The 24,018-nt window shown below is 36.3% G+C and overlaps 1 protein-coding gene across 1 annotated transcript in view; it reads right to left on the reverse strand.

Moving 5' to 3' along the window:
• LOC134255620 (PH-interacting protein-like) overlaps positions 1 to 24,018 on the reverse strand; it is a 41,377-nt gene that overhangs the window by 9,533 nt on the left and 7,826 nt on the right. The window contains exons 5-10 of the mRNA XM_062738144.1: positions 17,380 to 17,491; positions 17,034 to 17,095; positions 15,933 to 16,206; positions 15,696 to 15,821; positions 6,321 to 6,441; positions 4,838 to 5,002 (exon numbers count right to left, since the gene is read on the reverse strand). Of these exons, the coding sequence (XP_062594128.1) occupies positions 4,838 to 5,002; positions 6,321 to 6,441; positions 15,696 to 15,821; positions 15,933 to 16,206; positions 17,034 to 17,095; positions 17,380 to 17,491 (860 nt within the window). The remainder of the gene's footprint in view (positions 1 to 4,837; positions 5,003 to 6,320; positions 6,442 to 15,695; positions 15,822 to 15,932; positions 16,207 to 17,033; positions 17,096 to 17,379; positions 17,492 to 24,018) is intronic.

Below are 24,018 nucleotides of genomic sequence, written 5' to 3' on the forward strand. Positions count from 1 at the left end.
GTTGCTCCATCATCGCTGAAAATTTCATGCTTCTGTGTTAAGTGCTTTTTGAGAAAACTGCCGGACAAAGTGACCCTCTGAAAATCACTAAATCGCAAAAAATTCAAAACCGGAAGTGACGTCATCAAAACAAAAAATTATATATCAAGTTTGTTTGATGTTCTATCAGTCCTGAAAGTTTCATAAAAATCAAGCGAGCCGTTTCCGAGAACTCGCGTGCACAAAATCGGTAAGAAAAAAAACAATAACTAGAGCAAAGCTCGTTGCAAAGCAACGAGTAGGTCTTCCGTCCAGTTTTGACCGGAAGTGCCGGAAGTGACATCAAAAAAGAAAGCAATGAGCTAAGTCATCTCCAGTGACTTTATAATTTCAATTTTGCATCAAAAGCCTTCAAAATAAGCTATTTTTGGCTACTTCCGGTTTGACAGGAAGTGACGCTGACGGACGAAAAAAAAGTTTTTATGCTCCCAAACACATATGTTATCCAAAAACTTGTCAAGAACGGCAAAAATACGCGTTTTCCGACTACTTCCGGTTTGACCGGAAGTGACGATGACGGACGAATTTTGACGATCCCAGTAGATAAAGCTTGACATTTTGAACAACTTCGCTTCTTTGACGTATTACAAATTCTCAGTACTTTTTGAGATATTAAGGAAAAACTTTTGGCCCCTCTCAGCCCTTTATTGTAGGGGCCAGCCCCTTATCATTCATATCTTTCGAAAGATCGTGATATTCTTCACAACTTTTGTTCTATATGTCTTTACAAAATATTAACCTGTAAAAAGATATTGCCAAAAATGTGTGAAAAATTTCTACATTACCGATAGGTCTATTTTCGAGCCATAGCTAGCGCCGACGTGCTGCACTTCCGGAGAATAAGAAAGGTGTATATCACATCAGCACATGTTGCTCTATCATCGCTGAAAATCTTACGTTTCTATCTAAAAGCACTTTTGAGAAAAATGCTGGACAATGTGACCCTCTGAAAATCACTAAATCCGGAAATCTCTAAACCGGAAGTGACGTCATAAAAATAAAAAATTATATATCAGGTTTGATTGATGTTCCATCAGTCTTGAAAGTTTCATGAAAATCGATCGAGCCGTTTCTGAGAAATCGCGTGCACAAAATCGGTAAGAAAAAAAACAATAATAAAAATAATAAAAATAGTGGAAAAGAAACCTAAGAATAACAAGAAGGTCTTCCGCTGAAATTTTCATTGAAAGACCGAATAGTTTAATAAAAATAGTGGAAAAGAAACCTAAGAATAACTAGAAACGAAACTCGTTGCGAGCAACGAGAGGTCTTCCGTCCGATTCAGAAAAAAGCACGTAAAATCAAACTGAAAAAGTGATTTTAAAAATCGGACACACGGGGGATCGAACCCGGGTCGCCAACGTGAAAATCCATTGCGGTACCCATTACACCTTTGGGAACCCGCTTCAAATTTAACATTCGAATATCGCGAGATTGCTTATTTTGATTCCAACATACATTACATTTTTTTTTAAAATTCAGTTTGGATTTGTAAAATGACAGCCAGCTTGCTAAATTTTGCTCAAGATGATTACATCGGAATCTGTTACTTGAGTTTTAACAGTAATTTTTAGGTAGATAATCTATTAGTGATGAACAGACAATACTGTTTTCTTTCCATTCAACTTTTTATTCCATGCAACTCCATAAACAGGCATGCCAATGTTATATATTTCTGCACTATTGTCACCATTTGTCTACTACTTAAGTCGGGTCACGATACATTATTTCGTGCCAAACGTCACAAGTAGTTCTTAACGCTATTCCTTTGAAATATTTGATCTATTTAATGGATTTGATAGCTTCAATGAAAATTAGAAATTTATGTTCTTATAACCGGAATTTCGAGCGTTAGAAAGTATATTTATCACATTATACAAATATAATATAGTATACGGCCAAGTAACACTAAAGTGATTTCCACGAATTTTGTATCCTGTTTTCCCCCGAAGTGGAGATGAGTTACACGTTCATGAAAAGACTGGAATGTTTCACTGAAAAAAAAAAATCACTCGCCCTCCGACGGTCAAGGAAGTGATACTATTTAAGTTCGATAATTTGCATTTATTACAAGAATATTTATATAACCTTTAATAAACAATCTTTTTTAAAAAAAAATGTTTTTCTTATTTTTGTCTTTTCTATTCATTTAATATGTCACAAGCCTGCGTGGAAAAATAAACAGACGTCAAGTAATACTTCAGAAACATAGTGAATATTAAGTCAGGCAAGTTTCTTGAAAAGCTATTACTTATAACCATGGTTTAGGATAAGTTTTCCCTGGTGCAAAACAAAAGATTGTAGTCATCGTATTTCCACTTGTAGTCATGTTGTATTCTACTTTGAGATGCAGACAAAAGCAATTTCAATAGACGTTTGAGGAAACCTCATATTAAAACAATACTCAATGCAACGTAATTGCGATGTAGCAATCTAAAGAATCCTTTACATTTCATAAATCTTTTTGGTAGAAGTTTCGTTCATCTAAACGCTCAGCTGACCTTCTAGAACCCGACTTGCTTAATGGCGGAGTTCACGGAGACGCCCCGCCATCTTGGACACGCTTCAGATTTTTAAATGCGAATATCTAGTGTGTGGATTGATCAATTCTAAAATAAATTATATATTAGGCCTTTCCAGTAGGGTCTTAATTACCGTTAATGATATCAAAGAAAAATATTGAAAAACAAAAAAAGTTGAAAAAGTGCACATTTTGAATTCACTTCCTGTAGCGACCGGAAGTACTGACGACGCAAACGAAGGCAAAATTGCACATCTATAACTCATGGTCTATCATCTCTAACAAGTCTCCAGTTAATATCTTGAGCCGTTTTCGAGAACATTCGAAGACAAAATTGCATTTTAAAATCAGGAAATTGCCCATAACTTGGCACTGGTAGCGAATTTTCCAACAAACGGAATTTTATATAAAATTCATATAATGACCTATAATTCCTGAAATTTTCATTGAAATCCACTGAATAGTTTACGAGAAATCGCCTGCACAAAATTTTGTGACAAGACCTCAACAATTTTAATCTTTTGACAAAAACTTTAACCTTGCTAAAAACTTTCGATTTAGAGGAGCTATGATTTTCATATTTCACATGTGTATTCCTTGTGACAAGACCTTTCTTTGGGTACCAACAATTTTAATCTTTTGACCTTGGAGTTTGACCCACTTTTATACAAAAATTCCAAACTTTTAATTTGGCCATATTTTTTGAACAGTAGATACCAGGACATTTATACTTCATATATATATATTTATTACCTAATCAAGTGAATTTTGTTGTTTTATTATAGATTTAATATTTTCATCTATTCTGTATGTGTTTTCAGTTTTTCTTATCTATTCAAAACGATCTATTGACCGGTCAATAGACAGCGCGTTCTATTGACCGCTAATCGAATTTAGTTGTTTGTAACAATGCACAGACATGGTAAACAATCATCTTATTTGATCTTTCGACATTGGTTTTAAAAATTGTATGATTTCAATGGTCGGGTATTTTACTTAATAAGAGATACTTTAATTAATACACTGTGGGATGTTGAGACCGGTTCTTCGGGTGAGACTTATAAACCGAGGTCCCGTGTAGCAGTAGGTGCTCTGCTGGCAAAAAAAGGTCCCTCTCCACCGGGAAGTGGTGACGTCTCCATAAGAGTGAAAATTTTTCGAGAGGAATGTAAACAATAGTCAATACAATCAATCTTTAATTAATATTACAGATGCACTATATCTAGGTATAAATTTACAATATGGTACGGGAACCTTCTGTACTGAATATACAGTTGTGAACACTTAATACGGAAAATATTGCCTCGGGCAATAGAACACACTGAGCTGTTCCCTGCACCGAGGGAAAAATATTCTGGTCTATTGACTGCTCAGGCATGAAATAATTGTATATTGGATACCAACAATCTTGACCTTTTGACCTTGACCTTTGAGACTTCTGTCATTGTGAAAAAACTTTAACCTTGGCCATAACTTTTGAACTGTTAAAGACGGAGCTTTCATACTTCATTCATGTAATCTTTGTGAAAAGAACTTTGACCCTTTGACCTTGGAGTTTGACCTACTTTAAAAAAACGACCTTAATAGTAATTTTTTAAGGGTTAGGGCTAGGCCACTCATACTTCACATATGTAAACCTTGTGACTAGCCCTTTCATTTGATATCAAGAATTTTTACCTTGACCTTGGAGTTTGACCTACTTTATAAATTTTTAACCTTGGCCATAACTTCACTTATGTAATCCTTGTAGGAAGACCCATCATTGGATACTAAGAACTTTGACCCTTTGACCTTGGAGTTTGACCTACTTTTAAGAGGCAAACCTTGATCATAACATTAAAAGGGTTAGGGCTAGTGTTTTCATACTTTGCATATTTAATCCTTGTGATAAGACCTTTCATTCGATAGCAAGACCTTTGATTTTGACCTACTTTTAAAGATTTTTAACCTCGGCCACAACTTCTAAATGGTTAGGGCTAGGGTTTTCATTCTTTACATGTATTTTTTGTGGCAATACCTTTCATTGGATACCAATGATCTTGACCATAGTGATTTCCATACTTTTGAAAAAAACTTTAACCTTGGCCTACTTTCATATGTAACACATTGTATTTCCAGTGAGAATACCTTACTTTTGGTATATTAAATTGGTATATTAAATTTGCATTAAAGAAAAGTTTTATCTTTGCTGTGGTGCCATATGGGGGCATCAGTGTTTCACAAACACATCTTGTTTGACATTTTTAAAGAATGAGTCTTGAAATGTTTCCAGCTTACCGGTAATTCATCTGGATCTACTGGGAATCTGAATGGACTAGAATCCTCACACTGGAATACTGACTCCAGAAGATTAAGGCACTTGGATTTCCAGGAGTCAGGGGTTTTATTGACTGGTGATGCTGACTTCCTCCATGTGCTGGTTCCCGGCTGATCATCATCTGACTACATTCATAAATAAAACAAGAGATGATTGTAAAATACTTATGGCCCCCTCCCCCTACATTGGAATTTTTCTAAGTCTAAAAGGGCATATCTCTGTCAAAAATGGCGCGATTGTACCCAAAACAGAACTTGACCAAGATATATTTCCATTTCTTATTTTTCTCTCTGTGATAACTCTTTGAAAGTTAGCGGAGTTAATTTCTTGATAATTATACCAGAATGTAAGTTAGGCAGGTCAATAGGTCAGGAGCTAAGGAGACCTAATATGCATGCAAATCTCGTGCGCATCTGTCTCTGAATCTGACCCTAAGGAGGCCAAATATGCATGTAAATCTCGTGCGGCTGCCTTTGTGTTTGACGTCGGTGGGCGAGGACTATTGAAATAGGGATGGGAATCCTCGTGTAATTCAAATATATGTCTGCTTTTTTAAAGTCTAAATCTACAATTTTATTTCACAATGAAATGAAAATATAAAGAATCACTGTGTAGTTAGTATAGTATGCCAGGGACATCAACAATAGTGGGAAACATGGATTTATGCATAACGAGCTTTGCCATGTTTCCCACTATTGTTGATGTCCTGGCATACTATACTTACTAGACAGTGATTCCTTAAATTTATCTGATGAATCTGTATACCAAATAGAGTACCAAATCTCAGTATGCACAACCTCTGCAAAGGAAATGAACGGAAACTGTAAATAATTGGAATTTTTCTAAGTCCAAGGGACATAACTCTGTCAAAAATGGTGCGATTGTATCAATAACAGAATTTGACCTAGATATACCTCTGATAAATCTGTACGCTAAATTTCATTTCAGTATGTGCAACTGTTGCAAAGAAAATGAACGGAAACTAAATAATTGAAATTTTTCTAAGCCCAATGGGCATAACTCTGTCAAAAATGGCACGATTGTACCCAAAACAGAACTTGACCTAGATATTCATGCAATATATCAGTATACCAAATTTTTATTTCAGTATGTGCAACGGTTGCAAAGAAAATGAACGGAAACTGCAAATAATTGAAATTTTTCTAAGTCCAAGGGGCATAACTCTGTCATAAATGGTGTGATCGTACCCAAAACAAAATTTGACTTAGATATTCATGTGATGTATCTGTATACCAAATTTCATTTCAGTATATGAAACGGTTGCGAAGAAAATGAATGGAAACTAAGTGGACCGACAGACAGCAGCAAAGCAATATGCCCTCCCTTCTTCAAAGGAGGGCATAAATATACATGTATGGACAGTGAATGTGAAAATTTAAAAGAATAAAAATCTTCCCACTACAAACTTTCAGTTTGACTTACATGCATGAGCCTGTTGTTGCTTGAGGTATCTTCAGTTTCACTACCAGATGACACGCCCCCCACTTTTTCTCTGTGACAAAGCTGATTTAAGATTGGCATTGGATCGGTACAGTCAGTATCACTGGAAATAGTAAAGTATAGTATACTGAATACCGTATAATCCCTATTAACCACCCCTGCCCCTATAAGCACCCCCTTAGGTCTTTTTTAATTGTCAGGTAATAAGGGCCCCCTGTACAGTGATTAAAATCAACAAGAATCATATCAAACAAGAGGCCCATGGGCCTTATAGGTCACCTGAGTATCATGCGACAACTCTCCAACAATTGAATTTGATTCATGTTTTAAACTAGAGGCCATGAAATTAACAATTTTGAAAGAGGCACCATTGCTTATCATAATTATACACTCAGCATGCTTATTTTGGTTACTTAAAACCCAGAGGTAAATCAGAGTAACAAACAGAAAATGCATTTCCACTTTTAGTGAATTTCAGGGCCCCTGGGTCAGGGCTTCTTCTGTTAGAGCTGGTCAACAGTTTAGTTCCCCATCCCACAGGAACCACTGACCCTGGGGCCACATCTTTCAAAATTTTGGAAATTTTTTAAAATTTTATTTCATCATGCTGTTGATTAATACCAAAGTGCAGAGTTCAAAGCATTGAATTATTTCAGACTATGTTACCCCCCCCCCCTAAGTACCTCTGTCCCAGGGGACAGGAAATTAACCATTTTTGGAAGAAGCAGTGTTTTTTTCATAAATGTATACTAAGGTCATTGGCATTATACCCAATAACAAAGAAAAAGATTTTCAAAGAATTCAAGCATTTTCACTATATGAACATTAGAGCCCCCCCCCCCCCCCCCAGCACAAGAATCTCTAACCCAAGGATCCTGAAATTCAAAAATTTCAAAGAAGCATCCTTCCTCCTCATAACTATGTACATAGGTCATTGGTTAAATACTCAGGTGCAGAAAAGAAGAATTTATGCATTTTCACTATATATTCAATAAAGCCCCGCCCTAACACCAGAACCCCTAACCCAGGGGCCATGAAATTCACAATTTTGGAAAAGGTAGACTTATTCAACATAACTATGTACTTGGTTAGTTTATTTAATGCCCAAGAACAGAGAAGAAGAATTTCAAAGAATTTTTGCATTTTACTATATAATCTATATAGCCCCACCCTTCCACTAGAACCCCTGACCCTGGGGCCATTAAATTCACAATTTGAGAAGAGGCAGTCTTATTCAACATAACTATGCACTTGGTTAACGGTAGTTTATTTTAAATGCCCACAAACAGAAAAGAAGAATTTCAAAGAATTTTTGCATTTTACTATATAATCTATATAGCCCCATTCTACCACTAGAACCCCTGACCCTGGGGCCATTAAATTCACAATTTGAGAAGAGGCAGTCTTATTCAACATAACTATGCACTTGGTTAGTTTATTTTAAATGCCCACCAACAGAAAAGAAGAATTTCAAAGAATTTATGCATTTTCACGATATAATCTATATAGCCCCATCCTAGTACTAGAATCCCTGACCCTGGGGCCATGAAATTCACAAATTTGGAAAAGGCAGTCATTTTCAACTTACCTATGCACTTGGTTGGTTTATTTAATGCCCACAAACAGAAAAGAAGAATTTCAAAGAAATAATGCATTTTCACTATATAACCTGTTTAGCCCCGCCCTAGCACTAGAACCCCTGACCCTGGGGCCATGAATTTCACAATTTTGGTAGAGGATTCAATGCTGATTACAATCATACCAACAGTTTAACTGCTTGATGTCCAGGAGTAAAGAAGAAGATTTCTAAAGATTGCACTAATTTTAGTGGTTTTTGCCCCACCCCCCAGGCCCCAGGGGGACAGGGACCATGAAATTCACAATTTTTGTTCCCCTTCACCCATAGATGCTATATGCCAAAGAACTGGGTACGGTATGTATAACGAGGCGGCCCTGTCTCTAAATCTGATTGAGGTTTTTTACAAACATGCCCACGATGTGTCCTTTCAAAATCATTTTATTTTTTGGAATTATCTCTTACCGTTTTTCCGCCAGAGGTTTGGAAAAATGGTGCATTTTCTTCAATAATTACAACTTTTGACGTAACGACGTCATCACGACGTTAAGTGGTTTTAACGTTACATTAAATGAAATCTATAAATTCTCTTAACCGAGAACTACTAGTATTTGCTTAATCCTGCAAATATTCCGGTAAACCATTTTGAACTATCTTTCAATTTACCATACATCGTTGATAGTTTGAAATAGTTTAATAATTTTCAGGAATATATAATATTTTTTACAAACAATTGTACCAAACACGCTAGTCTACAAAACTTTATCCATCCAGATGAAATGAGGTAAGTACTTAAAAATTTAACGTATAGTTTATGAAGTTGGAATTTTTTTTGGCAATGAAAAAGCTATCAACAGAACTCCTCCTTTCATTCCAACAAATGACGGTGCTATAAAAATGTTGGGTCTTTTATATGAACATATTAATTACTCCCTATTTCGGGGTTATATGATATGCCTCTTTCAATTTTCTTTGATTTTAGAATTTTTACCCTCGCTTGAAAAGTGGGAGGGTATATAGTGATCGGGGTGTCCGTCCGTCTGTTACGCTTTAGGGGTACCTCTCTTTTATGTTTTGCCGTTAGAAGCCCAAAACATGTGTCGGATCAAAAAGTAAAATAAAAGGTGCATGTAATGGCAATATGTTATTAAGATTCTTTGAAAGTTTCATTGAATTTCATTCAGTGGTATAATAGGATATGCGGATAAGAGATGAGTGCCCTTGACGCGTAACAGACAGACAGACTGGTGGACATATCGATTACTATAACCCTCCTGATTTTCAAGCAGGAGGTAAAAAAAACACGAATTTCCGGGAAGGGATCCCAGAATTTAGTAGTACAATGTAATAGTACTGTCTAACAGGCATAATTTTCTAGACTTGTAGAAATAAATATTATACTATATTGAAATGTTATGTGTGTGATTTACATAGTTTATCCACGTCAGGTATAGAAGTCTGTGCATACATGCCAACTTTCCCGATTTAGGCGGGATCCTCCCGATTTTACCCTTCATCCCGCCTTCCCGATCGGGAAGGAAAAATTGCCCTAATTTCCCGATTTGAAAAAAATCACCAAAATTTCCAATTATAAAAGATTCCCTACTGCTGAATTTGGACAATCGGGTTAGCAATGTCAAACTTGTTTATTCAATGCACTCAGATAAGTTTCATTGTTTATTTTACAATGTTAATTAGCAACAGGAAATCACTTCACGCTTGAACGCACGCAGTTGTCCAGGTACAAGTAGCTTATAGCTTTGGGCAATTAAGGGATTATCTTGTCAGTTTTAAGGGGTATGCAAGGTGAAATACATAGATTAATGTGTTAATTGTAAGTCATTTTATTAAAAACATAAATTCAAGACAATGAAATACTAATCAAACTATAAAATCGGAATCCAAAGAGATCGTTTTTTGAAAACGAAAGTAGAAAACTACAAAGCATAGCTGCTGATTTTATATACATATAATGAAAAATATTGTAAAGTTTGCCAGTTAAAATATTATTAAATTAAGATGAAACAATCAAGTGTATGTCAATTAGAATTTCTTTTCCCTTCCTTCTCCCAAAAGTAATATTTTTTAGGTATGTGCATGACTTAAGGAAATACCCACGTGGCATCATCAAGCCTGACAAATTTCATGACTGTAAAAACTAGAACTGTCCAAACGGGACAAAATACCCCCCGCTGGGTTTTTCAGAAGTAAGTTTTTCCATAATAAAGATATGTATCAAACATGAATTATGAAATTTTTATTCCAGTGACCTTGAACTTCCCCAAATGACCTTGGGTCAAGGTCATGACACACCCATGGGTCATGAGCAATCTTTCAGTGAAATGAGAACCTACCAAGTTTATCCATAAGAAAGATATGGACCGGACACAAATTATGAAATTTTTCTTCCAGTGACCTTGAACTTCCCCAAATGACCTTAGGTCAAGGTCATGACACACCCGTGGGTCATGGGCAATCTTTGTGTGAAATGAGAACCTACCAAGTTTATCCATAATAAAGATATGGACCGGACACGAATTGTGATATTTTTCTTCCAGTGACCTTGAACTTCCCAAAATGACCTTGGGTCAAGGTCATAACACACCCTTGGGTCATGGGCAATCTTTGTGTTAAATAAAAACCTACCAAGTTTATCCATAAGAAAGATATGGATTGGACAGGAATTATGAAAATTTTCTTCCAGTGACCTTGAACTTTTCCACATGACCTTGGGTCAAGGTCATGACACATCCTTGGGTCATGGGCAATCATTGTGTGAAATGAGAACCTACCAAGTTTATCCATAAAAGATATGTATCAAACATGATTATGAAAATTTTCTTCTAGTGACCTTGAACTTTCCCAAATGAACTTGGGTCAAGGTCATGACACACCCTTGGGTCATGGGCAATCTTTGTGTGAAATGAGAACCTACCAAGTTTATCCATAAGAAAGATATGGACCGGACACGAATTATGAAATTTTTCTTCCAGTGACCTTGAACTTCCCCAAATGACCTTGGTTCAAGGTCATGACACACCCTTAGGTCATGAGCAATCTTAGCTTTGAGTAGTAGATTCTAATGTCCCTCTGTAAGAAAGATATGGACCGGACACGATTGCACAGACAGACGGACAGCTGGACAGACAGACGGACAGACGGACAAGGTGATTCCTATATACCCCCCCCCCCCCAAACTTCGTTTGCGGGGGGTATAAAAATAATTATCCTTTGGATAGGTGCTATAAATTTCAGTAAAATTAATACCTTATTAGAATTTCTAATAAATTGAAATATAAATAAAAAATCTCAAAAATGTTTCCAGAAACAGGACTTTACAGTATCAAAACCTCATATATTTTTTTAGCCTTTGAAAAAAAATGATTTAAAAGTTGTACAATTTTCAATTTTTCACTAAATTATGTGTCCTGGTAGAAAAAAAATCATGTTTTTAATGAGAGAGGCACTTATTTTAGCAAAAATATTTCAATTTTGGGGAAAAAACAACATTTTTTAACATTTTTTTAAAATTAATTTTTTGTGTTAAATTAATCCTTTAGTTGTATTAATAAGTGATATCAAATATTACAAATTTAAAAAAACATCATTTCATTTTCATTTTATTTCACAACAAAATGTCGCGTATTTAGACCTTTGAAAATTGTCGTCACGTGCTAAGTCCCCATGGGAATTTTCAAAAGTTGGCATGTATGTCTGTGCGTTTTGTTTTCTAAGCAATACACAGTCACTTGCATTGGTGTCGGCTGTAAATGATCGACCAACAATCAAAGTCGAGAGGTGATCAACAGAAAATAGGAAAGGACTGTCTCTAGTTTGAAATTAAATTCTTGATGTAAACTTGTCCATTGGTAGTCGTAATTGTACATCTTGATAATCAGTACCCCCCCCCCCCCCATTCTATATATTTTTCTATTTGAATGAAGCAAAATACAAATAATCGAAATGCATAATGACAAAATACTTAATATAAAAATATCAAAACTTAGTTCAAGTCCCTTTTCTTATTTAACCTTTTCATAAGCTACATATTGTGACACTTTTGCAGTTACATGTACTAGTATGTTATTAATATACGAAAACTAATGTTATTTTGTGTCGTGTGGGCACCGTCACTACGGCATGCATTTTTTTTTACAGAGTTAGGTTTGTCATTCCCGGATTACCATTAGAAAGCGAGATTGGGTTTCTAACAAAATAAGTTGTTTTTTTCTTGAAAGTTGTTTTAATGTAGAATTCTTTTAAAATAGACCTCACAAACAGCTGACATGTATTACGTCATTTATGTGACTATACATCTACTGAGACAAAAACTGCTAAAACAGACATTTTTGATATTGATTATGCTTTACAATACCTCCTAAATGTAAATGTTTGTGGATATTTGATAGATTTCAGTGACAATTATAATTTCAACTCCAATCCTGTCGCACTTCCTTTGGAAACATTAACATTCTGGGGCCTTCGCAATGTTTTACGTCATTTGTTCTTGTAGTAACGATAAAAAACTTTTCATATTTTTTTTGGAACTAATAATCATCACAGACGGAAGTTGACATCTTTAAAATTCAGATCTGATTCGTACCATTCTCACTACGGTGATATGGACTGGACACCCCTCCCCACCTTCCCAGCCCTTATGAATGTCATTTGTATCAATATTTATATCCTATGACATTTTTAAGGTATTATTTCATAGGTAATTTGGTTGAAATTCTTTTAAATCCTAACAATATTTTGTCTGATACATTCGTTTTAACACAGATAATTTTTATAAAAAGCAATTTAATGTCTTATAAATGACTTAATTAATTTCTAAAAAAAAAGTTCCTAATCGAGCTAAATACATCGATTGCATGCAGCGAAAGGGGAAAGACATGTCTCTTGTCAAAAAATTATGCATGATTGTGCTTGTTTTTATTTCTTAAATATATGGCGGATTCATATATGTTAAAATTGCCTTCACTTGTCTGTGTAAAGAAAAATGTTAATTGCTATTGGAAACTGTTAATCTTTATTCAGACACAAATAAATAGTTGATTGCATCATGTTTCTTTTGAAATTGCCGAAAACACTCACAACTATAGCCATACAAAATTTGTCAAAATAATATCATTTCATTATCTAAACTCCTTATAGATTACAGTTACAGATCCAGGAATTTAATAACGTGGGAGGGGGTGGTATTGAGTACAGGAAATGTACTGCGTTGAAACCCCCTGGGGAATTGGAGCACATTCCTGGTAGGGTCTGGGGAACGAACATCTGCTATAATATGTGCCCCCCCTCCTTTGATTTAGAAAACCAATCGTCACCTTGCAGGAATTTTAGAATACATTGCCATGGCGGTAAAATAATATTTTGGAATATCTCATACCATACGCAGGGGTGGATCCAGGAATTAAAGTTAGGGGGGCACAAGATTTAGGCAGAGGGTCTGGGGGCCGCCTTGATGCCCCCAGTGGGTCTAGGGCAAAGCCCTGGTGGGGGCCCAGGGGGCGAAGTCCCCGGAAACTCATGGATTCTGGAGGTTTTATAGAGTAAAAATGTGGTCTACCGAGTAGACATTTTAAACATTTTCTTGACAAAACTATGTTTTATGCTAACTTTGACAATTTTAGGGAGGGGAGCAGGGTGCCCCCCCCCCCCCGCCTTAAATCCGCCACTGATACATGTAGATCTACTGATAAGTTTGTGTTTAATGCTCAAGCTCCAGACAGCTCAGTATTACGTTACGCTACAACACCATATCGTTATTCGTAGGGAACGAAAGTAGTCCCGGAGAATGGACACTGTATGGAGTTTGTTTAATGATAGTAACAAAAACCAGAAGTCTCTGTCGAGACTGAAGCTCTACTGGTTTGTACTTATAGCAAAGGAAGAGAAAAGTACTTAAGCAGTTGGAAATTGAAACTTTTCAACAGCAATAAATAGAATAATGATCCTCGATTAAGTCTCTTTATGTTCTTAGTGCAGTCTACTTGCATGCCACATTTATATTATAATCAGACTAAAATTGTATTTGGAGTAGCATTTTGAAAGAATTTCACAGAAATTTCTATTTTTAAAAACCACGGCAACACCGTTCATCCAAATCAAAAACCGATACACAGAATTATGTATCTTATTGTAGTCTACTTGTGTGCCAAGTTATATTGAAATCAGACTAAAACTGTAGAAGGAGTAGCATTTTGAAAGAATTTCACAGAAATTTCTATTTTTAGTAACCACGGCAACACCGTTCATCCAAATCAAAAACTGATACACAGAATTATGTATCTTACTGTAGTCTACTTGTGTGCCAAGTTATATTGAAATCAGACTAAAACTGTAGAAGGAGTAGCATTTTGAAAGAATTTCACAGAAATTTCTATTTTTAGTAACCACGGCAACACCGTTCATGGAAATCAAAAACCGATACACAGAATTGTGTATCTTAGTGTAGTCTACTTGTGTGCCAAGTTATATTGAAATCAGACTAAAACTGTAGGAGGAGTAGCATTTTGAAAGAATTTCACAGAAATTTCTATTTTTAGTAACCACGGCAACACCGTTCATCGAAATCAAAAACTGATGAACAGAATTATGTATCTTATTGTAGTCTACTTGTGTGCCAAGTTATATTGAAATCAGACTAAAACTGTAGAAGGAGTAGCATTTTGAAAGAATTTCACAGAAATTTCTATTTTTAGTAACCACGGCAACACCGTTCATCGAAATCAAAAACCGATACACAGAATTATGTATCTTAGTGTAGTCTACTTGTGTGCCAAGTTATATTGAAATCAGACCAAAACTGTAGGAGGAGTAGCATTTTGAAAGAATTTCACAGAAATTTCTATTTTTAGTAACCACGGCAACATCGTTCATCGAAATCAAAAACCGATACACAGAATTATGTATCTTAGTGTAGTCTACTTGTGTGCCAAGTTATATTGAAATCAGACCAAAACTGTAGGAGGAGTAGCATTTTGAAAAATTGTTTACAGACAGACAGACGGACAGACAGACAGACAGACGGACGGACGACGGACGCATTACTATCGCATAAGCTCTTCTGGTCTCTGACCAGTAGAGCTAAAAATTATTAATTACATGCTTGTTTTACAAAATACAAGCAAATTTTTAAAAATCAAACGGTGGATGGGGGGAGGGGGCGCTCGACGCAACGGCCCTTGATCCGTCTTTGAATTGCATGTTTAATTTCAACCTGTCTTGAAAGCAATGATGTCAACATTCAGCATGATAAATATATAATCTAAATCATACTTTAGAAAAGCTGCATGATAATTTTCAATAAAACGTTAAAAAAAATCCTTTCTTTAACATAAAGTCAGTATCACGTCCAATATGAAAGAGACGCTCGTTTTAATTTTAAAAGGTACATATGTATAAACGTATAATTGGTTCAGTGGTTTCAGAGAAGAAGCTAAAAATGTTCAAATGTTAAATCACGACGAACGACGCATGACGAACGAAAACAGATAGCAATAGGTCACCTGATGAAGAACGTGAAAATGAAAAGTGTCTATAATCCTATTTCTCAGTGGAAAATGAATAATTTAGCATAATTTGGGTGGATTATTTTCACTTTACAAAATAACCGCCCCCCTCCTTTTGCAATTTTCTAAGCGTCCGGGGCGGTTAATAGGGATTATACGGTATTATATCATATTCCACCTCAATTCTTAATTCATTTATAGAAAGGCAAATTTAAATTCTCCATAACTGGCTTTCATTATCAGACAATTTCTGAGAATTACCTGGTAAACCTGAGCAGGGCCTCTGTTACAATTCTGGCACTTTTCACAATAGAAGTTCCAGGCTCATTGAAGGCCTTGGCATTGTGTTCAATATATCTAATGTCAAACTGCAGAGCACTCACTCTCCTGAAGGAAACAGTATCACTTCACTTATACTCAGTAACATATTAATCTGTTGTCTACCATTAACAGGTTATAATGATGTCTTCTTTTGAATAAATTTTTGATTGACCATACCTGTAGAATCGGTTCTCTAGTCGTGATTTGATGGTGTTTAGATCTATGAGGTATTCTATGATGATGCCGTAGATTGGGAATACATTAAGATCCACCAGTGTAAGGAACTGTTCTGTTATACAATGCTGAATGATGCTCTCCATCCCGTGAGCAATACGATCACACTCTGCATCACGCCCACACGAGGGCCACTCCCCCACCCTCGGGGTGTACACCAGGGATTCTAACTCCTCCGGCTGTACGGGTACACTGGACTCATTATGAGCCAGCAGATCTAATCAACAAGACATGAAACCACAGAATGTCTGATATGATTTTATCCACACAAATACATGGAATTTTCAAATTTTATGAGGAAACAACCATTCACTACTATAATATAGCAGGTATCTTGAGCAAGCGAGAGGCCCTTGGGTCACATCGTTCACCTGAGTAACTTGGGTGATGCAGATCTTTAAAAGATTTCCCCTCTTGCTATACCTATCGTGCCCCCTACCCCCTTCCCTTTTATGATTTTAATACTTTGGAATCTACACTACCCCAGGATGCTTTCATATAAGTTTCAGCTTTCCTGGCCCAGTGGTTCTTGAGAAGAAGATTTTTTAATGATTTGTTCTATACATTTCTATGTAAAACTTGGAATTCCCTATTGTGGCCCCGCCCTACCCCCGGGAGTCATGATTTTAACAATTTATTATCTACACTACCCAAGGATGCTTCCACATAAGTTTCAACTTTCCTGGCCCAGTGCTTCTTGAAAAGAAGATTTTTTAATGACCCCACCCTATTTTTGTCTCCCCTTGTAAAGGGACTTGGCCCTTCATTTAATAATTTAAACCCCCCTTCACCCAAGGATGCTTTGTACCACGTTTGGTGAAAACTGGCCCATTGATTCTTGAGAAAAAGTTGAAAATGTGAAAAGTTTACAGACGGCCGACGGACAAAGCCTTCGGCTCAGGTGAGCTAAAAACATAATACTACATTTCAATAATGGTACTTCAAATTTACAGTATGGTGGACTGACTCATCTATTAAACGTAACTGATAAACATTCTCATTCTTAAGAAAAAAAATTTAATACTTCTGGAATAAATGCCTTACGATTATGATCGACAGGCTCCATGTCCCATGGACTCAGTTTATCTGTCTCTCCAGTGTCCCATCTACAGCAAAAAATGATTTAATACCATAATACTGACTAACAAGTACAGATATACTGGGCTTTCTCCTTAATATAGACAAGTATGGACACATTGTGGTATACAATAAAAGATTTCTCTGTTTGCTGCATTTGGAAATCTCATACAATGCATAAAATACAATTTTAAATGATGGAATCAAAATAATCAAATCTCAGTATCTCTATAAAATTATTTATTGATCACAAAATGTTGCAATCATTTTTAAAACATAATTTTCCAGTTAACTTTAATACTTTTATATTTACATGACAATGAAGCATTGGAACATGCTATCTGGATAAATAGCTTCATATGGACTCTGACAGACAATGGTTCCAAACCACCAGGCATCATCAATTATGGAACGGAATCTATCACCTTTATAAAATACGATCTTACATGTACATGTGACATTCTGAATCTCCTTTAGAAACCAACATCTTCAACAATCAAGTATGCTATGATTTAATAATCAAGTCTGTACTTTCAAAAACTTCTGACTGCCTTCAAAGTTAGTAAAATTGTAGAGTTTTAATAAGCTAGAAAGTCTGCTATTTCAAACAATAGCTTATGTCGTCCCAAACTGGACAAGACTTTCTTTTTTTTTCATCACTAAAACAATACCCATTATAGCTAGGCTTGGAAAAACATCAACTCGTATCACTCCTTTCAGTACTTTGATTTAACAAAAGGCCCATGGTCCTTATAGGTCACCTGAGTATTGTGTAACAACTTTCAAACAATTAAATTTGGTTTGTGTTTTAAACCAGAGGCCATGAAATTCACAATTCACAATTTTGAAGAGGCACCATTGCTTATCATTATTATTAACTAAGAATGCTTACTCTATTTACTTAATACCCAGAGGTAGATCAGAGTAACGAAGAGAAAATGTACTTCCACTTTATACCTAGTTGTGCACCTCACTCCAAAGGAACCACTGACCCAGGGGCCACATATTTAATTTTATCATAAAATGGTTGATTAATTTATTTTCAGACTATTTAACCCCCCACCCACCACCACTCTGACCCAGGGGGCATAAAAAAACAACTTTGCTAGATGCACTTTTCTTCATCAAAAATATTTATTATACCTCTATTGATAGTACTCGAATTTGATTGGCTGGTAAGAAAACTTTAAAACACAACAAAGACTCCAAATGGTACCATTTACAGCAATACATGTACTTAGTTAGTTTATATAAATCTAAGAGCAGAGAAGAAGATTTTCAAAGAATTCATGTATTTTTACTATATAATCAATAGAGCCCACCCTAAAACCAGAACCCCTGACGCTGGGGCCATAAAATTCACAATTTTGGTAGAGGCACTCTTGTTTATCATAACTATGTACTTAGTTAGTTTATTTAATACCCAGGAGCAGAAAAGATTTTCAAAGAAATAATGCATTTTCACTATATACTTATTTAACCCCGCCCTAGCACAAGAACCCCTGACCCGACGGCCATGAATTTCACAATTTTGGTAAAGGACTCAATGCTGATTACAATCATGCAAACAGTTTGACTGCTTGATGTCCAGGAGTAAAGAAGAAGATTTTTAAAGATTGCATTAATTTTAGTGGTTTTAGCCCCACCACCAGGCCCCAGGGGGGCATGGATCATAAAATTCACAATTTTTGTTCCCCTTCACCCATAGATGCTTTGTGTCAAATTTGGTTGAAATTGGTTCAGTGGTTGCAGAGAAGAAGCGACCGATTGACGATGAACGACGAACGACTTACGACGGACGAAAACAGATAGCAATAGGTCACCTGAGTGACTCAGGTGACCTAATAATGCATTTTCACTATATAATCTATATAGCCCCGCCCTAGCACTAGAACCCCTGACCCTGGGGCCATGAATTTCACAATTTTGGTAAAGGACTCAATGCTGATTACAATCATGCAAACAGTTTGACTGCTTGATAAGTAAAGAAGAAGATTTTTAAAGATTGCAATAATTTTAGTGGTTTTGGCCTCACACCTCAGGCCCCAGGGGGGCGGGGACCATGAAATTCACAATTTTTGTTCCCCTTTATCCATAGATACTGTATACCAAATTTGGTTGAAATTAGTTCAGTGGTTTCATAGAAGAAGCTGAAAATGTTCAAATGTTAACACACTACGGATGACGCACGACGACGGACGAAAACGGATAGCAATAGGTCACCTGAGAAACTCAGGTGACCTAAAAATCAAAGTTAAAGAATTTTCACTTTTCCCCTGTTTCCATGGAAACTATCGACAATTACCAATTTTTAAATCCAATGAGCACAATTACAGATACTAATCATTACATCAATAAAATTTCATGACGAATGTTCGAGGGACCAGAGAGAACACTTGCGGACAAAATTTGTCACTTTTTGCAGGTTTCCATGGCAACGGTAGCCATTTTGAAACTGGATGACCACACAACACACCTAAAACCAGTGATCCTCCTTTGAGGAAAGTTTTAGGAAGATTGTCCCAGCCATCTCCGAGAAACAGCCAGGAGAACAAAAACATGCATATAATCGCAGTATTTCACCCGAATTCATTCATGGCAATAAAATAATGTTTATTCCATGTTTAACCCTTTATCCCGTTGAAATAACTCATGTGATATCGTTTTCATATCACACAGTTGTAATGTCACGATGGATTTTGCGGAGTGATGAAGTAAAATGAAGTGGAGTCTTCTATAAAACAGTGCTAAACATTGTTTGTGTTGTAAAAAACATGGGATAAAAAGAATCTCACATGATTTGTAGATAGATATGATTTTTATCCAAATCGTTGTTTGTTTTTAAAATTCACACAACTCATTGGATAAAAATCATATCCAACTACAAATCATGTGAGATCCTATATTTTCACAAAATCTATTTAAACAAGAGGCCCACGGGCCTTATAGGTCACCTGAGTATCATGTAACAACTTTCCAGCGATTGTATTTGGTTCGTGTTTTTATCCAAAAGCCATGAAATTTACAAATTTTGAAAGAGGCACCATTGCTTATCAAAGGGCAGATTTCAAAGCATTAATCTATTTTTAGTCAAAGTACCCCCCCCCCAGGTACCCCTGACCCAGCAGCCCTGAAATTATCTATTTTGAAAGAGGCCCCTTTCTTCATTATAAGGCCAACATTTTTTTTTTATGTTTAGGTTTAGTTATAAACGTGAGAATAAAAAAGTCCCGAAAGAGAAGGAAATAAAATAAAATTTTTGATAAATCAATTATTAACATTTGTACATTCTTTTTTATGCTATCCTAATAGGCTCCTTACCACTGGACATATAATGCTTACAAATAGGAAAGTAGAACATTTAATTGCTTATTTCATCATCTGCCAGTTTGGGCTTCTTCTTTGGAACCACTGAACCAATTTCAACGAAAATTGACTATACAGAATCTATGGGTGTAGGGGAACAAACATTATAATTTCATGGTCCCTGCCCCCCCCCCCCCCAGGGCCTGAGGGGTGGGGCCAAAACCACTAAAAATGATGCAATATTTAAAAATCTTCTTCTTTACTCCTGGACATCAAGCAGTCAAACTGTTGACATGATTGTAATCAGCATTGAGTCCTCTAACAAAATTGTGAAATTCATGGCCCCTGGGTCAGGGGTTCTGGTGTTAGGGCAAGGTGCTAGAGATCATATAGTAAAAGTGCATTATTTCTTTGAAAATCTTCTGTGCTCCTGGGTATTAAATAAACTAACTATAAGTACATAGTTAAGATGACCAAGAGTGCCTCTTCAAAAATGGTGAATTTTATGGCCCCTGGGTCAGGGGTTCTGGTGTTAAGGCAGCTAGGCTCTATTGATTATACAATAAAAATACATTAATTCTTTGAAAATATCCTCCTCTGCTCCTGGGTATTAAACAAGCTAATTAAGTAAAAAGTTATAATTAACAAGAGTGCATCTTCCAAACTGTGAATTTTAAGGCCTCAGGGTCAGGAGTTCTGGTGTTAGAGCGAGGCTCTATTGATTATATAGTGAAAATGCGTTAATACATGAGGAAGGATGCCTCTTCTAAATTTGTGAATTTCATGGGTCAGGGGTTTTGGTGTAAGGAGGGAACTCATTTGATTATGTAGTGGAAATGCATGAAAGCTTAAAAATCTTCTTTCATAACTCTTGGGTATTAAACAAACTAACTATATAGTTATGATGAGCAAGAGTGTTTCTTCCAAAATTGTGAATTTTGTGGCCACTAAGTCAGGGGTTGTGATGTTAAGGCAGGGCTTTATTGATTATACAGTGAAAATACATTGATTCTTCAAAAATCTTCTTCTCTGCTCCTGGGTATTAAACCAACAAGAGGCCCATGGGCCACATCGCTCACCTGAGCACTGTGGCTAGGAAAAATTATTTATTATTGAAAAATTAAAATCCAAAAGTAGTCCCATGACCAATTATGGCTTTGCTATTCTTGAGAAGATGATTTTTAAAAAATGTTCCTATATTATACATATATTACATGGCTTTGAGGGCAGCATACCAGAATATTTGCCCCTCGGTGACAGGAACGCCCTGGAGTGTTATGTCGCCCGAGGCCGCCGGCAGTGGGCGACATAACACTCCAGGGCTTTCCTGTCACCAAGGGGCAAATATTCTGGTATTGCTGCCCGAGAATTAAGCCATGTAATATATGGTATATAACATTTTTAAGCATTGAACCCAAATCGATCATCGAACATATTTCTTGAACGCTATGTACACATATATGTATGTTGAGTATAGTACTATTCCGAAATATCCCGTCCTGTTTCATGGCAGAATGTTTTCAGTATACTGACACTTGTGTTGATAACCTTTGTTGTATTAAAAGAATTTTTCTCCTCAATTAAAATATCTAATTCCTCTGAATTAAAATAAACAAATCGCAGATCTTGTTTTGACTTTTTAACTTTCGCGGAACTGTTTACGTTTGCTTAGCAACTGCCTCTGTGATTTTCGAACCCGACGTAATTAATATGCAGAATGATTGCACGCTAGGGAACATAACCGTGTTCGGGAGGGCAACATAACTGTTTCCGGGGAACATAACTGTATCCGGCGTGATTCGGCAGTTTTTCAGGGCATATGGATAAAAATACTAAATTTGTAATATAATTGGAAAACTTCTTCAAAAATGTTATATATTTCTATGTTAAACTTCGGTCGGCCATTGTGGCCCCACCCTACCCCCCGGGGTCATGATTTGAACAATCTTCAATCTACACTACCTGAGGATGCTTCCATATGGATATGATGAATTTTGGCTTTGTTATTCTTGAGAAGAAGATTTTTAAAGAATTTTCCTTTATATTTCTATGTAAAACTTTGATCGGCCATTTTGGCCCCGCCCTACCCCCGGGGATCATGATTTGAACAAACTTGAATCTACACTACCTGAGGATGCTTCCATATAAATATGTTCAATTATGGATTTGCTATTCTTGAGAAGAAGATTTTTAAAGAATTTTCCTTTATATTTCTATGTAAAACTTTGGTCGGCCATTGTGGGCCTGCCCTTCCCCGGGGGTCATGATTTGAACAAACTTGAATCTACACTACCTGAGGATGCTTCCATATAAATATGATCAATAATGGTTTGCTATTCTTGAGGAGAAGATTTTTAAAGAATTTTCCAATATATTTCTATGTACAAATTTGGTCGGTCATTTTGGCCCCCCCCCTACCCCCCCCCCCCCCCCCCCCCGGGGTCATGATTTGAACAAACTTGAATCTACATTTCCTGAGGAAGTTTCCCCATAAGTTTCATCTTTCCTGGCACAGTGGTTCTTGAGAAGAAGATTTTTAAAAGATAACACCAAATTTTCATTAATTCCCAATTTTCTCCCCTTGAATGAGGGCGTGGCCCTTCATTTGAACAAACTTGAATCCCCTTCACCCAAAACTGCTTTGTGGCAAGTTTGGTTGAAATTGGACCAACGGTTCTTGAGAAGATGAAAATGTAAAAAGTTTACAACGACAACAACTACTACTATGACGACAACGACAGACGACGGACAAATTTTGATCAGAAAAGCTCACTTGAGCCTTCTGCTCAGGTGAGCTAAAAAGGTCATGTATTTTCAATTACTTTTCAGTTACATTTCAATTACTTTTTTTTTCAAAATGAAAGTTTATATTTAAAAAGATGTCTTACACTGATACATAGTTTTATACTGTTGGGTTTATATTACTTATTCCCTTGTTTTATACGTTCATGTTTTAAGAAGGATACTCGATACGGCGCCCTCGATTAGTTCTTTCTCTCGCAGAATGGACAGTTTTCGGCCTTTCTCCTTTACAAAGAATAACGTAACTTTTCAGTATCACATAAACCAGAGGTGTTTGGTAGTTGGAGTTGACAGTGTCAATTTAGGTAAGAAGAGGCCCATGGGCCACATCACTCACCTGAGAAGCTTTGGCCATTCTGTTCTTTACCAGATTTCCCCTTGTAATACATATTGTGACCCCATCCTACCCCACTGATCATAATTTAAACAATTTGAAATCTACACTAACCCAGTATGCTTCCACATAAGTTTCAGCTTTTCTGGCCCAGTGGTTCTTGAGAAGAAGATTTTCAAAGATATTTTCTATATATTTCTATGTAAAACATTGATTCCCCAATGTGGCCCCGCCCTACCCCCGGAGGTCATGACTTGAACAATTTAGAATTTACACTACCCCAGGATGCTTCCACATAAGTTTCAGCTTATCTGGCCCAGTGGTTCTTGAGAAGGACATTTTCAAAGGTTTTTACTATATATTTCTATGTAAAACTTTGATTCCCCATTGTGGCCCCGCCCACACCTGGGGGTCATGATTTGAACAATTTAGAATCTACATTTCCCCAGGATGCTTCAACATAAGTTTCAGCTTTTCTGGCCCAGTGGTTCTTGAGAAGAAGATTTTTAA

This window comes from Saccostrea cucullata, unplaced genomic scaffold (assembly GCF_032062105.1).
Source record: "Saccostrea cucullata isolate Sc308-1 unplaced genomic scaffold, CSIRO_AGI_Scuc_v1 ctg951, whole genome shotgun sequence".
In the NCBI taxonomy this organism is placed as follows: Eukaryota; Metazoa; Mollusca; class Bivalvia; order Ostreida; family Ostreidae; genus Saccostrea; species Saccostrea cuccullata.